This window comes from Eurypyga helias, unplaced genomic scaffold, assembly GCF_000690775.1.
Source record: "Eurypyga helias isolate BGI_N326 unplaced genomic scaffold, ASM69077v1 scaffold8650, whole genome shotgun sequence".
In the NCBI taxonomy this organism is placed as follows: domain Eukaryota; kingdom Metazoa; phylum Chordata; class Aves; order Eurypygiformes; family Eurypygidae; genus Eurypyga; species Eurypyga helias.
This window is the reverse complement of record NW_010223756.1, coordinates 52,276-67,040: the sequence shown is the minus strand read 5'-3', so window position 1 is coordinate 67,040 and position 14,765 is coordinate 52,276. Positions and strand designations below refer to the sequence as shown.

The 14,765-nt window shown below is 49.8% G+C and overlaps 2 protein-coding genes across 2 annotated transcripts in view; one reads left to right on the top strand and one right to left on the bottom strand.

Annotated features, from left to right (window-relative positions):
* Nucleotides 1-5,749, top strand: part of KLHDC4 (kelch domain containing 4) — a gene marked incomplete at its 5' end in the record, with an annotated part of 25,739 nt that extends 19,990 nt beyond the window's left edge. Inside the window, 5 exon segments of the mRNA XM_010151638.1 lie at nucleotides 1-35; nucleotides 1,809-2,017; nucleotides 3,334-3,736; nucleotides 4,902-5,018; nucleotides 5,332-5,749. The exon segment at nucleotides 1-35 is cut by the window's left edge and continues 12 nt beyond it. Coding sequence (XP_010149940.1) covers nucleotides 1-35; nucleotides 1,809-2,017; nucleotides 3,334-3,736; nucleotides 4,902-5,018; nucleotides 5,332-5,507 — 940 coding nt within the window.
* An 8,072-nt stretch (nucleotides 5,750-13,821) lies between these two features.
* JPH3 (junctophilin 3) overlaps nucleotides 13,822-14,765 on the bottom strand; it is a 53,216-nt gene continuing 52,272 nt past the window's right edge. Inside the window, exon 5 of the mRNA XM_010151526.1 lies at nucleotides 13,822-13,979. Coding sequence (XP_010149828.1) covers nucleotides 13,899-13,979 — 81 coding nt within the window. The 3' untranslated portion in view covers nucleotides 13,822-13,898. The remainder of the gene's footprint in view (nucleotides 13,980-14,765) is intronic.

Here is a 14,765-nt window from a genome sequence, read left to right as displayed (position 1 = left end):
CCTGCTGAAGGCTGAAGGTGCAGGCAAGGAGGAAGGTAAGCTACTGCTGCAGCTAGGAGGGCTTTGCTGGAAGTGATGCTGCAGGACTGCGAATACAAATCTTCTCTCTCCCTTGGAATAACAGACAAAAAAACCCCAAGCCTGGAACAAAATTTCCCTTGAAAAGCACTATGCCCCAGTGTTTGATTTGGGGCTAAAAATGGCAGATGGGTTGATTTAAATACTTCTTCCCAGGCATAGCTAAGTGCATCTGTATACTGTGACTCTAGCTTAAAAAGAAAGGGGCTAGGGTGAAGGAAATGGCAGTTTCAGGGGGATGTTGGAGGAATTCTGCCCTCCTTTTTTGTTTGTGCTGGAGAAGAAAGGCGGGCCATCACGCACACAGGCAGAATTCCTCACTGCTGTGCTCTGCGAAGGGCAATGGGTGTTTGTTGCCGCAGCGGACTGTGTGCGGTTCCACTCCTTTTCGTGCTGCGTTTTACAGCCTGAAAAGACGAGGCTGTGTCTGCTGAGCGGAGCAAGGCTTGCTGGTTAGCCGAAGGCTGTACAGATTCTTAGCTTCAGGTGACTTGATTTCAGAGCTCATGTAAATGGTAGCTCCGACGCAGGGAAACACTGGCACGTTGGGGCTTGTTGGGAAACTTCTGTGAGCAACTGGCAAAGCTCTGGAGGAAGGTTGGGGTCTACTTTTTGTTTAGCTCCTGGCATCATCTATGTTGACACCTTCCAGTCGGTCCTGGAATAGTCTGAGATGGAGTGGAGGATCTCCAGGTTTCTTGCATAACTACGTGAGAAGCTCTGCCCTGTACAGGCAGCTTCAGGAAAAACTGCTCAAAAAGATTCTGTAGGGAATTTTTTGGTTTATGTGTGGGAGGGAATTAAAACAACATTTTGAAATTTCTGTTCTCTGGGATATTTATCGCTGCTTTTCTGTTTCACAACAGAAAATATTTGGGATTTCAGAATTCTCCACACTGGAAATTCCTGTTTTGGCAAACTGTGGTAGTGGTGACTCACTTACAGACTCTTGAGGGAAGATTGGGGTGTGATCTCATGAAATTACCTAGTGCAGGGATATTATCAGGACTGGTTTGTTGATTGGTTGGCTGTTTTATCTGTTAATGACCCAAGAAACAGGAATTCTATCACTTTCCATAGGAGAGAGCGTATTTTGTCCTTGGCTCAGGGAATGGGACAATTTTCTTGGAGCTGAATTTCTAAAACATTAGAATTGTGGCTGATTTCTTTAAACCTGACAATCTTAAAGTGGGATTTGGGGAGGAGGTTGGTGACACACATTGTCTAGATTCCAGACCCTGCTTGCATGATGTCCTATTTATAGTTTATCTTGTTGAAATTGTGGTTCCTTGGGAAACACAGTGCCTAGGCAGTGCATGTGCTTCTCCCAGCCTGCATTTCAGGGATTTGCTCTAAATCCAGAGTAGAAGAGATTGGAGCACAAGCCGCCTCCTGCTGCTGAGCCCCTTTTTAAAGTGTGGTTGGGTCTCCTTACAATCAACTGTACCTACTCTTGGGGTTTTATTGTAGCAGAAGGGACCTTAGGAGGGAATTGATGCAGGGTGGGCTCCATGGGATAACTGAGGTGCTTTCCAGAGTACTTGCAGGCTATAATCAATCTTGATTTGAACTCCACCCTCCTGTAAAGGTGTTTACACCTTTCAAGAAGCTCGTGCCCCAGAAAGCACACCCTGAAGATAGCTTTCTGTGTGTTTGCTTTTATTGGAAGATAGGAAAATGATCAGGATTCTCCTTTACTGGTGCTCATATTTGCTTTTATCCATTCCCAGACAAGTGGGCCTGGAGTCGGCTCAACCCATCCGGAGTGAAACCCACTCCCAGGTCTGGCTTCTCCGTGGTAATGGGTCCTAACAACCGGTGCCTTCTGTTTGGAGGTGTGCATGATGAAGAAGAGGAAGAGAGCATCGAAGGGGACTTCTTCAACGATATTTATTTCTATGATACGGGGAAAAACCGTTGGTTTCCTGGACAGCTAAAGGTTTTGTTTTCCAAATAACACAGATATATTCAGTTCATTCTTCTTGACCATCTGACACATGTCCTTTGGGCCTTTTATACCTCATACAGCTTCTTGGAGTGTGGAGCAAGCCTCTATTTATAATAATTCAGAGGCTGAGCCACTGGGTGTGGATGCTACTTTGGTCTATGACCCACTGATTGGGAAGAGGAGGAGAGGCTGTAGAAATGAAACTGGGGCTATGTGACTCTAGCAGGTTTTTGCTGCCAGACCAAGTGAATTCTCTAACTTTATGCTACTCCTCTGCTACATGGCTCCTTCTGCTCTCCGTGCCCTGCTTCCACAGTGTGACCGTCACCCTTCTGGGGAGAGATGAAGCCTATGAACCCTGATGGTTGGGCCCGAAGGAGGGTGGTTAAGGAGGCAGTCCCCCTCCTCTGTGACTCAGGCTGCATGTACCCCCTTGTGTAATGCAAAATGAAACAAGGCAGTGTGAAAACATAGCTACGGTGTTCTGCTGGAGCCCAGCTCCAGGTCACGTGTGTCGGTCTGACGTGAGATACTTCAGTAAAAGCTGCTGTGAAAAGGTCTTGTGTTGCATTGGGATCAAAAACCTGCCCTCTCTTCCCCAGTGTTGATGAGCTACTCGGAGATGAAATATTAACCCTCAGCTCACAAGAACTTCAGAAATGTTGCCCTCAGCTCAAATTGTTGATTTTATTTGAACTACTCTAATGAGGGGAGTGAGGTGTAAATGACCTGGTTGAGCTTCCTTCTTTCCCCCCTCAGTGTTCATGGTTTTGATCTCCAAAAGGAGAAGTCAATCACGTAATAAGAGCAAACGTGCACTCAGATGTTTGCTTCTGCTTGCCTAGCTGACTCTTTTCCAGCCCTTCCATACAGTACTTCCAAGACCCGGAGTGCTTCCTGGTAACGCACTGTAATTTAGCACCCAGCAATTGTTTTGATTTCACAAAAAGATGGGTTATTTTCTCTGGCTCCTGTCACGGAGTAGTGGACTCTGTGTGTTTGCGTGTGCCTGCAGGATAGGCAGCAGGAGAGCTGTTTTCTCTTCAGCACATGCTGCCATTAACAGAGGAAGCAGCTCCACACATGGAGAACCCAGGAGTTTCATTGCTCCTTGGTTTATGGCTGGTAGCTCACACTGGGCAGGAGGTTGCACCTATCACTTGAGAGTTATAATTCTAGGGAAAAATAATTGAATTCTGCCCCTTCCCTCCTAGCAGCATCCACAGTACTTGTATTAACTGCCGTACGTGCTATTAGGTGCACACAGTTCACACACAGTCTCCTCATGTTCCTTCTTCTGTTAACAGGGACCAAAATCAGAGAAGAGGAAGCGAAGACGTGGCAGACAAGCTGAGGCAGTGGGTGCTGGGGGTGAGGAGGTGGAGAAGCAACCTCCACAAGGCCCAGTGGAGATAGTCAGAGAGGTGGTGGCAGAAGATGGGACTGTCATGACAATCAAGCAGGTGATCTCTGGGCTTGCAGAAGAGAAGGAGAGGTCTGAATCGGAGGAGGAGGAGGAAGATGAAGCCTTGGGCCAGCAAGTGGAGCCATGCCCACGTTCGAATGCCATGTTGGCAGTGAAGCATGGGGTTCTCTACATGTATGGAGGAATGTTTGAGGTGGGTGATCGCCAGTTCACCCTCAGTGACCTCTACAGCATCGATCTGCATAAGATGGAAGAATGGAAAGTGCTAGTAGAGATGGATCCAAGTAAGTGCTGATGGTGGGATCTCCCTCTGCCTGTAGTGTAGCAAACCCCAGGATACGGTTTCCAGCAGTGACGTATTTTAGGGGAAAACAAAGCCTTAAACCAACTATGGAGCTTCCTCAAGGAGTGAGGACACGCTCCTTTGAGTAGTGTTTTTTTTTTCCTAGACAGGTAAAAACTTGGGAGTATGTGATATGCAGTGTCTTATGGTCACAGTCACTGCAGAAACCTGTCTGGTGCAGAGCTTTGCAGTCCCTGTAGAGTGAGCTCTGGGCTGTCTACTCTGAAAACCAAGGCATGTAAAGGGAGCATCTTTGTTCACTGGGGGCAAGTTCTGGCCTGGTCAGTCCTGCGCTGTGCTTGTTCCCTTGGCAGAGGATGGGTATATGCTCTTGCCTGCCCTCCCCTTCTCAGGGCAGTGAGGGTCTTGGGTACTGCACAGCACGTGGGCGTTAGCCTGGGTTCTCTCTTTGTACCTTAAGTGTGTAGGATGTTTGCTGCATACTCTGACTACTCTCCTGGGCTGTTCCCAAGCTGAGAAGGCTAACTCGGGGGATACAGCAAACATGGAAGTCACTTCCCTGAATTCCTGGCTACATGGTCATTCCATGAGTGTGTTCAGTGGTGTTGCAGAAAGCATTACCTGAGAGACCTCCGTGGAGATGGATCCCATGGATTTTCTACTCATTATTGAAAGAAACTGTGTGTGAATCTTAAAGCAACATGGCTCTTACAGTAGTGGCTGAGGGATTCAGCCCAGCTCTCTGTAGAGAGACATTCAAAGAGTGTTTCTCTGCCCTGGAAGCTCCCGGTTTGCCTGTGTGTAACAGGCAAGGGGCAGAATGGAATGAGCCTTGCTCGTGATCCTGGAGCTGTGAAGTGCTAGGGAGGAGAGGTGACTCTTCTCAGCATTGGTGCTAACCGCCTTTTCTTCCAGAGCTGTTCTGTGCTGCTCACTTCCTCCAAACTCTTATTCCATCTCTTCCCACTGCTCCCCATCAGAGCCAGGCCCTGTACAGTGAATGGATCTGCGAGGACAGTGAATACAGCAGGGCTTTTAAGGATCACGTCTGTCTGACCTTGCCCTGGCATCCTCTATGATGCTTCTGGGTGTAGGAGTGGGAAATGACTTGTTATTTATTTATTCTGTTTTCTTTCTCATCAAAGAAGCACAAGAATGGCTGGAGGAGTCAGAGTCGGATGAAGAGGAGGATGATACAGAAGGTGCAGAGGGAGGGGAAGAGGAAGAGGAGAGCTCGGAAGAGGAGAGTGAAGATGAAGGAGGTAATGATTAAGATTAATGTTGTCTTCATACTCATATAAGGTGGGGTTTAATGCAATACCTGTTGGTTCTGCTGCCAGCCTGGAAGGCCTCACTGGCATCCAGGTGAGTTTTCCAGCAAAAGCAACATTTTGGTAATACACTGCTCTCAGGGTAGAGGAGAAATTTAACTGGCCACTGGTGGGTTTTTAGGCTGTTACATTTAAAGGCATTAGCTGAAGAGTAGCCCTGAACAGGTTGACACATGGAAGAGCAGATTGCTTTCATTAGCTGTTTGTTGACCTCTCTTTCTGTCTTGCTCCTGTTGTGTGCTAGGAGAGGAGCAACACCCATCTGTTCAGCCTGACGAGAAGCACGCAGACTATCTGTCCAGGACGGAGCAGTACTGGATTAAACTAGCCCGCAGCAACATGGGCCCAGATGCCAAGGAGAAGAAGGTGGTAAAAGTGGCTCATGCCATGGCAAAGACTTTCTATGAAGATTCAGTTTAGGTGGTGTTGAGGCTGTTCCATGAGTGAGGAAACATGCTGGGAGCAGTGGTTAGCCTCGCTGTACTCAGCCTGACGTGCCAGGCAGTCAGCATGTCCAGAAGGCGTCTGGGCTCTCCAGCTTTTGTCTACTCTGAGTGCCTCTGGGCTGACCAGTCTCAATATGTCTACTTGGTTAATGCTCTGGATAGGCTGTTATTTCCCTGCAGGTTATGGGAGGGTCTTGAGGGAATGGGATTGCTGTCCGAGCACTTGTTCTGCCACGGCTGGTGTAGGCGATACTGTCATCTTCTTGTTCAGAAGTTGTTTGGAGTCTGTCAAGGCAAACTGTGTATCACAATGGTTCTCTGGTCCCAAATTCCCTACCCCGACCGGGGCCAGAACGTGTCTCCAAGGGTTTCTACAATAAACTTACTTGGTTACATCATCTTGGCTTTCTCAATTAGTCCCGTCCTAGCTTCCCTACTTCTTCTCCTGCTGTGGAAGAGGAATTGCTGTTCCCACTGTGAAATGTGCAGGTAATGCCTGTAAGATGCACCACCAGTCCTGTGATGTGGCTGCACTGCCTGGAGAAACCTGGGAATCCTCCCATAACGTATCTGTGAGAGCCACCGTAACCCCTGATGTAACAGTAGAAGTCTCTTCCATGTTAGCTGGAGCAGGTTTTGCCTTTACTTGTGGCATCTCCCAGTTCAGTTTCTCACGTTGGCCGAAAAAGCAGCTGAACTCCTTCTGACCAGTGAAATGTCCTACCTTGAGACGTGATGGTGTGTTGAGGGCAGGAGGGAGCGGGATGACACTCCAGGGATTTTTTTCCTTTACCCCTGCTTCCTGACTCACTCCCTCTCCTCAAGGCATCACTTCCTTTCCATCAGTGCAGTGCTGTGGTCTGTAGGGACAACAGATGGGATACCAGCGTGCCTGTTGCAGCAAAGAAGGGATGACTTGAGCTGGCACCAGAAGGCACTGGCTGTCCTTGTGCACAGAAATCCAGGGTGCCACGGGTATTGTTTTGGCAGGGGCATCACCAGGGAACCAGCTCTCAGGAGAGCAGTGCTAGGTTCTGCAGGGCTGTTTAGGACGTAATGAAGATTAAATAGAGCAGGCTGTCAATGTGATTTAATTGTCAAGACAAAACCAGGTCTGATAGGTAGGTACCTTCCATGCAACGTAGCAGGGAAAGGGGAAAACAAACGGTGTACGGAGAAGCCAGGCGAGAACCTGTTGTGTTTGCTTGGCTAACGGCACTGGTTGTCCCGTCACTTGGGTTGGTTTGCAATACCTTGATCTCGCGGACATTTGATCCTTTGCGTGTGTATGATGTCCGTGGCTTTCTGGGCAGAGTTTTGGGGAATCTGCCATGGAGTTGCATTTGCAGATTTTGGGTTAATTTTATTTATTTATTTAGGGGGTTTAAATCACAGCATCCGTGCACAGGACTCCGTTCCAAAGGCACAACCAGACAGGGGGAAACCCACATTTTTCCAGATGTACTTATAATTTTTTGCCTTCTCAAACGCAGATACACACCCTGAAAGAATTTTTCCCCGTGCTGAAGTTGGGTTGCAGCAGTGCCAAGGATGAAGGATAGCTTTGTGCAGTGCTGCTGCAGCCAGAGGAAAAGATTTTTCCCTCGCCCTGCTCTGGTAGAGAGACTCTTGGAAGAGGGGACCAGATGCATCAGCTGGGCTGGAGTGTGCAATGAGAAGCTGAGGTTTTTCCTTTCATTTTTCCTCAGGGGCTCTGGAACACAGTCCTGGTTGTGCTCTGTGCCAAGGTAAGGCATAGACTGGAAGTGATGATTCCAAGGAACCTCTGAGTCAGGATGGGCCAACTGTCCCGCTCCTGTGTTGGCGTGGCCTCCCGCAGGGAGCACCCTGCCTGCCTTGCAGAGCTGAGGGTGAGGAGGCACTGGGGCTGGGTTGCAGGGGAAGGTGTTGGCTTCCCAGGGCTGTCACTGCTCTGCTGCGAGGTTGGGCTGACCTGGGCACTCAGCTTGGTTTGCTTCCTCCCAGAGCTGGGGTTTTGGGTGAGGCAGCATAAGCTGTGGCTGGTCACACAGCTTGGTTCGGGAGGCTCTGGTGACCATCCTTCAGTTGTATGACAAGAGGCTGCCATGGCAAACTGTCCTGGGCTGTTGGTGGAGGCTTAGTTGTCGGGTCTGACAAACGAGGCCATTGCACTGTGACTGGAACAGCCCGTGTGGGGCCTGAAACCCACACAGTGTCCCTTCTCATGATGGTACTCGCAGCCACTGGGCTTGAGACGGATGAATTCGGATGCATCTGTCTGGACACTCGGGGTCATCTCTTGCTGGTGTAACTGTGGAAGCCTTGGAAGCTTGTTGGTTGAGCAAACGAAACCTCTAAGAAAAGGTACAAGTTCTCTGGGGTGGAAACCCAAGCAGGGATGACTGATTAATACTGCTAATTACTGCTACATTAAGTGCCTGCAGAGGAGGTCTGAATGTGCTGGGCTCTGCCATCGCCTTAAGAAATACCAAGTATGATAGGTACGTCATACCTGGTCATTTTTTTTGTGTTGGGTCCAAAAGTACCTTAAGAGGAAGGTGTTTGCAGGCAGACACACATCGGTGAAGAGGCTTTCCTCAAGTGATACCCAAGAGAAGGGCCAGGGCTAGAACCTGGAAAGCTAGGAACTGAGAAATTCCAGCAGTGTCTGTCCTAAGAGTGGTTACTCTTGTCTGACATGTAGGAAGAATAGCTTGTGCTTTTTTTAATGTGTGAATGCCCAGAGAAAATCCAATCCTTCCTTTGGCATCCACCAGACTGTTGCTTTTGCCCATCTCGTCGTGAAGGGATGAGCGTCTAAACATTTACGTAGGAGAAAGAGACCTCAGCATATTCTTATATCTGGAAACAATCATGCTGTTGGGGTTTTTTTCCAGTGAAAAGACAAGGCTGAAAGTAGCTTTTTGCATTTTTTTTTTTTTTTTAACTCCTGGAGGAAAATGTATTCAGTGTTCCCTTTTCTTTGGGCCACGCACACTGTAACACAGTGAAACTGGATTTTTCTGTTAGGTTTACATGCCCAGCAAGGAAGGGAAGGAGAGAATAAAGTGTGGCCAGACGAAGAGCGTTCGAGTTTAGGGGTTGCACAAAAAAGGCCACAGTAGCCCAAACTACTAACTTGTCCAACTCGAGCTTAGTTTGTAACATGGGGTCGTTTCTCCCCCGCCTCAGTGTGTGTGTGTGTTGCCCGGGGAGCGCGGAAGCGAAGGAACCTTGCCGCGGAGCGTATCGGAGAGCAGTCGGGGTATCTCTGACCCAGAGCGAAATGCCGTTTGCAGACGGACAGCGCGATCCTGGCACCTCTGCTTGGGAGACCTTGCTGACAGCGAAGGCTTGGTTCAGTCACGCCACGTTGCTGGTCTTCTGGCAGCACTGCCGGCCTGCTGGGGTGGCTTTTGGAGACGAACCCCTCCCAAACTCTCCTTGTCGTCTCTCAAATCGTTTGTCAGGCTTGGCACGCTCCGTACAGCATGGGCTGATCTCATCCTTCCTCATTTATCTTGGGGAGAATCTGGGTTTGCTCACTGTCCGGTTTATGTCGGCACAACTTCTGCTTTCTTGCTGCAGCAGCACTGTGGTGGGTACAGCCAGCACTAAACAGCCCTGGGCACATCCTGTCCGTCAGGAACGTGGAAAGGCCGAGTACACACGTGTTCCTACAAAAGCAGGTCTCCGAGGGCTGGGGGAGCGGGAATGGGCACATAGCAAGTGCTTTAGCTGCTGCAGCATCCCTCATCACTAACCCGCGGTGACTTACCATCACAGGCAGACAAGGGTGGTGCTCCTGGGGCTTGCAGGAGTGGTTCTCATGGCTTGCCCTTCCAGCGGGACCCAACACGTCATTCCAAAGCGCAGCTGCCGCTGGCGTGGGAGCAGCTGCCCTTACAGAGCAGGTAAAGGGTTGGGTGTGGGTGCTCTTACCGTGTTGAGGAGTGTAAGAGAGCCTGAGCCTTGCTGGACTGTCGGTGCTGTTAATAGTTAATAATCACCCAGATGGGGGATAAAAGGCAGATGATGCGGGTTGTGAGCCTACCAGACAGCCAGGTAGTGGAGCAAATTAACACTTGTGCATGAATGTGAGTCTCTCCATGGTTTATCTTCCACTGACACCTCCAGATGAGAAATGTGCACCCACTACAGCATTTCTGAGCCATCCATCCAACAAAAACTTTTGGGCAGCACTATGGCAGCTCTCAACATCTCGAAAGTGATGTTTTCTTTAAGTTACGGAGCCTGACCTCTGAGATGGCTCGGACGAAGGGACACGGCTCGCCGTGTAGGAGCGTTACGTATTTAGGCCTTTGGGCACCGATTAGTAGCCACGGGGGTTCGTTGCCTGTTGAAGCTCCCTGGCTTGGCACGGGAACGAGGTGATTGCACATACCTTGGGAATACAGGTTGGTGGTAGCACTGAAGCTAAGTGCCCGTGGGTTAATATTAGTCAAACCAGACCAATCAAAGGAACTGGCAAGTTTGAAATGCTCTGGAGGGAAGCACAGCCCTGATGGATCTGTTACTCAAAGGCTGTATCTAGTGCTTGCTCTGCTCAGAGTTGTCTTCGGCAACGGTTCAACCCTTGGGCGCAGCACAGAGCTGCTCAGTGACAGGCAACAGCATGACTGACGCGGTTCATTTAGGGACTGTGTGAGGAGTTGACCCGTTTCCCGACACCAGGAAAACTTGCCACCATGTCAAGGGTCTGCAAAGCCCATCCTTTGGGTGACGGCTTTGCCCACGTGCAGCAAAGCTGTGCAGCACGGGCAGGAGCTGCAGTCCGGCCTCTGCTCCGGTCTGCGTTAGCGCTAACCTCACCCTCTAACAGTTCTGAAACGTGCCTGCTTTTCCATCCTCCCTGAACTTGCCACAGCCTGTGAGGGCACGTAATCAGTCCTTGGCTTTCAGTTAAACCCTTGGTCATGGAAATGACATTATTTCTCCTCTCGCCCCTCCCCTTCTGTTGCAGTCTGGATTTTTTATTTTTTCCAGCAGTACTGAGGCTTCGTAACTCTGCACAAGGTAAACAGAAGCTGCAACAGCTCGGTAGCTCCAAAAGATGAGGCCCTGGAGAGTCCCACCGCGCTCGGAGAATCTAGGTCTCGGGTACAAGCGAACCAGACGCCAGATGGGCTGGTGAGAAGCTGACGTGTGTTCCTTCTTGCCTTCCCCAAAGACGTGGTGTCAAACCAGCCCCTCGCTCACACCGGTGGGGGCTGGCCAGGGGACCTGGGTGTCCCCTGGGGGGGACACACGGCTTTTTTCCCCCAAGGATTTACTGTGATGGCGGGAGGTGGGCTGGTTCCTTGAGGCCCAGCCCCTCCTCGCGCGTCAGGTGCTGCTTGTTCCACTGTAGGAACATAAAAATACTGTTGCAGCCCCCCAAAAAAATGATCTAAACCTTCAGCTGTTCACATGCATCTGTCAGTGTGGACATAAACCAGCAGGTACGGATGATTTCCATAGATTTATATGGCACGATGACAGACGTTTTAATGTGCCTTGGGCAGATATGCACAAATCCAGGGCTCGTCAGACGGGGAGCTAGACTGAATTACCTCTCTCTCTGGGCTACTTCTCGGGAATATTTCTGGCCTTGGGCAAATGCGAAAAGCCCAGAACGAAGATAAATGGCTCAGCTCCCCATGATTAATAAAGGAATCGTTATTTTTAAACACGTGGTTTGGGAGCCAATTAATATTAATCTTCGGCTCTTCCGTGCTGAACAAACCTCAGCTCGATGGGGGTTTTATCCCATGGAACAGAGATGAAGAACCCCGAGTTGCGTTTGTGTTGACGTGGGCAAGAGGAGGAATAACTAGTCGGTCAGCAGTGTGAAAAAGCTGGTCGTGAAATCCCTAGTACTTCCGTTTGATAACGAGAGGCATTTTTGTGCTGGTGTTGTGTCTAGATCTCATACTGGGTTTGCATCTAAGCGTTGAAACCGCTTCTGGAGGGACCTCTGTGTCGCACACTCGAATGTACAAAACCAAAGTCCTCGGGAGTCTTTTAGAGAGAGTCACAACCAGGGTTACAGAACGCGCAGCTGAGTTCCTAGGGCTGCAATCACAGTGTGTCGGTGTTTGCTTCCTTTCAAGCAGGCAGCAACCACTGAAGAGTACAAAAAAAAAAAAAGATTACAAAAAAAAAAAAAATGACTGAAGGCCCAAAAGGAACAACCAGAAAAGGGAAGAGGTTTGAAGACAATGGACAGTTCCTGTGGAAAATGAAATCAGAAGGTTACAGGGATCTCGCTGCCTTCAGTTATTTACCTTGTGCACCCAGAGCCCTCTGCTTGGGAAGGGAAAGGAAGAAGAGGAAGGAAGAACTGCGGCAGGAGGGAATAAGACCATGTAAGGAAAAGAACTGAATTTAACTGGCACATGCTCTAATCCTTAGTTTATTTCTGGTTAAAAATATAGCAATCCAGTGCAGTGTAATAAGAAATCTGCTGAAAATTTAGCAGAGAGACAGCTAAAACAGAAGCAAAGCAAAGCTGAGTCCACAAGTCAGGGCTGTACCCCACAACTCTGAATGTGAAATGTCGAGGAGGTTTCTTTTTTCCCCCCCTCCTTTCCCCCACCCCAAAATTGATCTGTGTATGGGTTTCATCCCACCCTTGGGCTGCTGCCATGCTCGCACCCCTTCTCCCGTTGAACAGAGCTGCAGTGGGTAAAACTGAGGGTGGAATTTGGTCCCTGGATGTACCAAATCCCCAACGAGCCGTTGGAACCGTACCTGGTGGCGGTGGATCACCGGCAAAACCAACCTCCGTGGCAGGGAAGGACGGCATGGGGAGGGGAGGGCGAAAGGGAAGGGTCGTTTTTGAAAAGCGAGGGGACGTCAGCCACTTCCAAGCAATTGAGCTAAGACCACGCTCTCGGGTTTGGGACCATAACAGCTCAGAACAGGGATACGGCATCTTTAATGAGTATGCATATTATCAGTGGGGACAGGGGAGGGGAGAAAATCAAGGCAGGCATATTACAAAGATGGTATAAACGAACAAATTAAGTGACATAGAAAAAAAAAAAGAAAAGAATACATCCTCAGAGGCTGCCATTGCCAATGATGTTTCTTTTTTTGTTTTTCTTTTTTTTCTTTTTTTTCTTTTTTTGTTTTTTTTTTTACAGGGACATGTTGGAAGCTGGAATATACATCCTGCATTACAAAGTGCAAAATACTACATGCTCAGAGCCCAAGCATGATGTCTGAAACAGTCCACAGCAAGATGTAAGAGACAAACCCACCACCCTCTCCCTCCTCTCTGGGACATGCTCCAGTGCTCCTCCCGGGATGCCTTTGAAAAACAGTTTTAACCTTATTTTGCTTTATTTTTTGCTTTATCGTTGCCCTACATGGATCAGAATTGAGCCCTCGCTCCCAAGTCCCTCCCCACCAGTCTGCTCCCCCTGCACACGTGAGTTTGGGATGGGATGCTCAAGTACCGCTGCTCCTCGCGTGGACCAGCAGCTACTCAATTCGTGTTGCTGAAGGTGCCTGCAAGTTGTTTTTTTTTTTTTGGGCGGGGGGAGATCCAGGTACACATTTTTACCCAGGAGCACTTGGCCGTGTAGCACTGGGTGGTTTTTCCAGCCTTGCCATGGCAGTGGGGGAGCAGCCTGGGGAGGAGGAGTGAAGGCAGGAGTGGTGGTGGGGCTGCTGCTCACACCTTGTGTTCCCTATTTCCCCCCCTGCCCCAAGAAATTTAGCAAAATGCCAATTGCTGCTTTGTTTTAAAAAACAAATGGCAAAACGGGACCTGTTGCCCTTCTCCCACCTTTTCCCTCTGGGTTCCTGCCTTCCCTGTGCTCCTGCTCTCCTCCTCCTTACAGCGCCGCTTCTCCACTTGCCAAGGGAGAAGGAAGAAAAGCCTCATTTTTACATTAAAGCTGTTGTGGATTTCCCTGGGAAACTCAGCCTGGAGCATCCCAGGACCCGTACATACTTCAAACAAAATCTCCCCCTGGTGCCCTCATCTCGTGTCCGTTTTGGGGTTCGTTACTGTTGTTACGAATATATCTTTTGAGGGAGGTGAGGGGAAGGGAAATGAGGTTTTATTTTGTTGGGATTCCTTCTCATCCTTTCCAGTGTTGGGGGGGCAGAGTGTTGATAGCATTGTTGCCATGCCACACAGCATAGTGTTATACAAGCAAAGAATTTTGGCTAAAATCCAAAAAACATTACCCAGGAAAAAAGGCAAACTGTGAGTGAGACTCGATCGTTTGTTGTTCTTCTGTGAAAAGACTTGGAAATTGTCGTAGGACAGTTCGAGTTATGATTTTTCCCTTTGTTGTTGTTGTTTGGTTTTTTTTTTCCCCCCATTCATACATGTAACTGTTATTTTTGCAAACAAGACAGTCTTGAATTAGATGAAAAAGTTAATAAACAAAATGGCGACTCCAATGTTTAGTAAGATCACCATGACTACCAGGATGGGAGCTGAGCCCTGGAAGAGAAAGAGAAGGAGAGGAGTTAGGAGGCAGGTTGGAATTCCCGGTGTGTCGCCTTGTAGCAGGGGTCAGGCGCTGCGCTGGGTCTGGGGTACAGCGGGGCGGGTCTGCGGATGAGCAGACCCCAAAGAGCCCGTCTACGCCCTCCAGCAAACGACCCCGAAGCGCCAGGTAACCCCCGCTGAGTTTTTGCAGGCTGCTGCCTCAGTGAGGAAGGTGGGAATGAGGATCTGCCCCGTCGAGGGGAGCGAACCGCAGAAGCGGGGACTGAACCTGCATCTGTTGCCACCATCCCTGTGGCAATAAACACATCCCCCCGCCGCCTTTCGCCAAGGCCCAGCGTCCTCCTGAGGCAGCCCTCCGCTCCTCCAAAGGCAACAAAATCCCTCTCCCGTTTCGCCAACAGGAATGAACTGGGCTCTGCCAGGAGCCCCTTTGCTCCCTCCCCACACCGACCCATAGCCCAAGGTGTTGCGGGGCCCGCGGCATCCCTGGTGGCACTACCCCCGTATCAGCAAAGCTGCTGGATTCCTGCTTTTCAGCACTTCCTTCCCATCCCTCTGCCTCGGCAGACGTGCTGCCCGTCTCGGGCAGACCCCGTTCACTGCCGTGCATCAGCACAACGGGGTCTATGGCCCAGCGTGAGCTCCGGACCCCGCGTCTGCCCAGCACAGACCCGGATGCGCACCCACCCTGCCCGCGGGGTACGGCAGTGCTTGCTCCCCTCCTGCACCTGGGAAATCTGCCCTTAACAGCACCACGGGGGTGGGTGGCTTACCCGG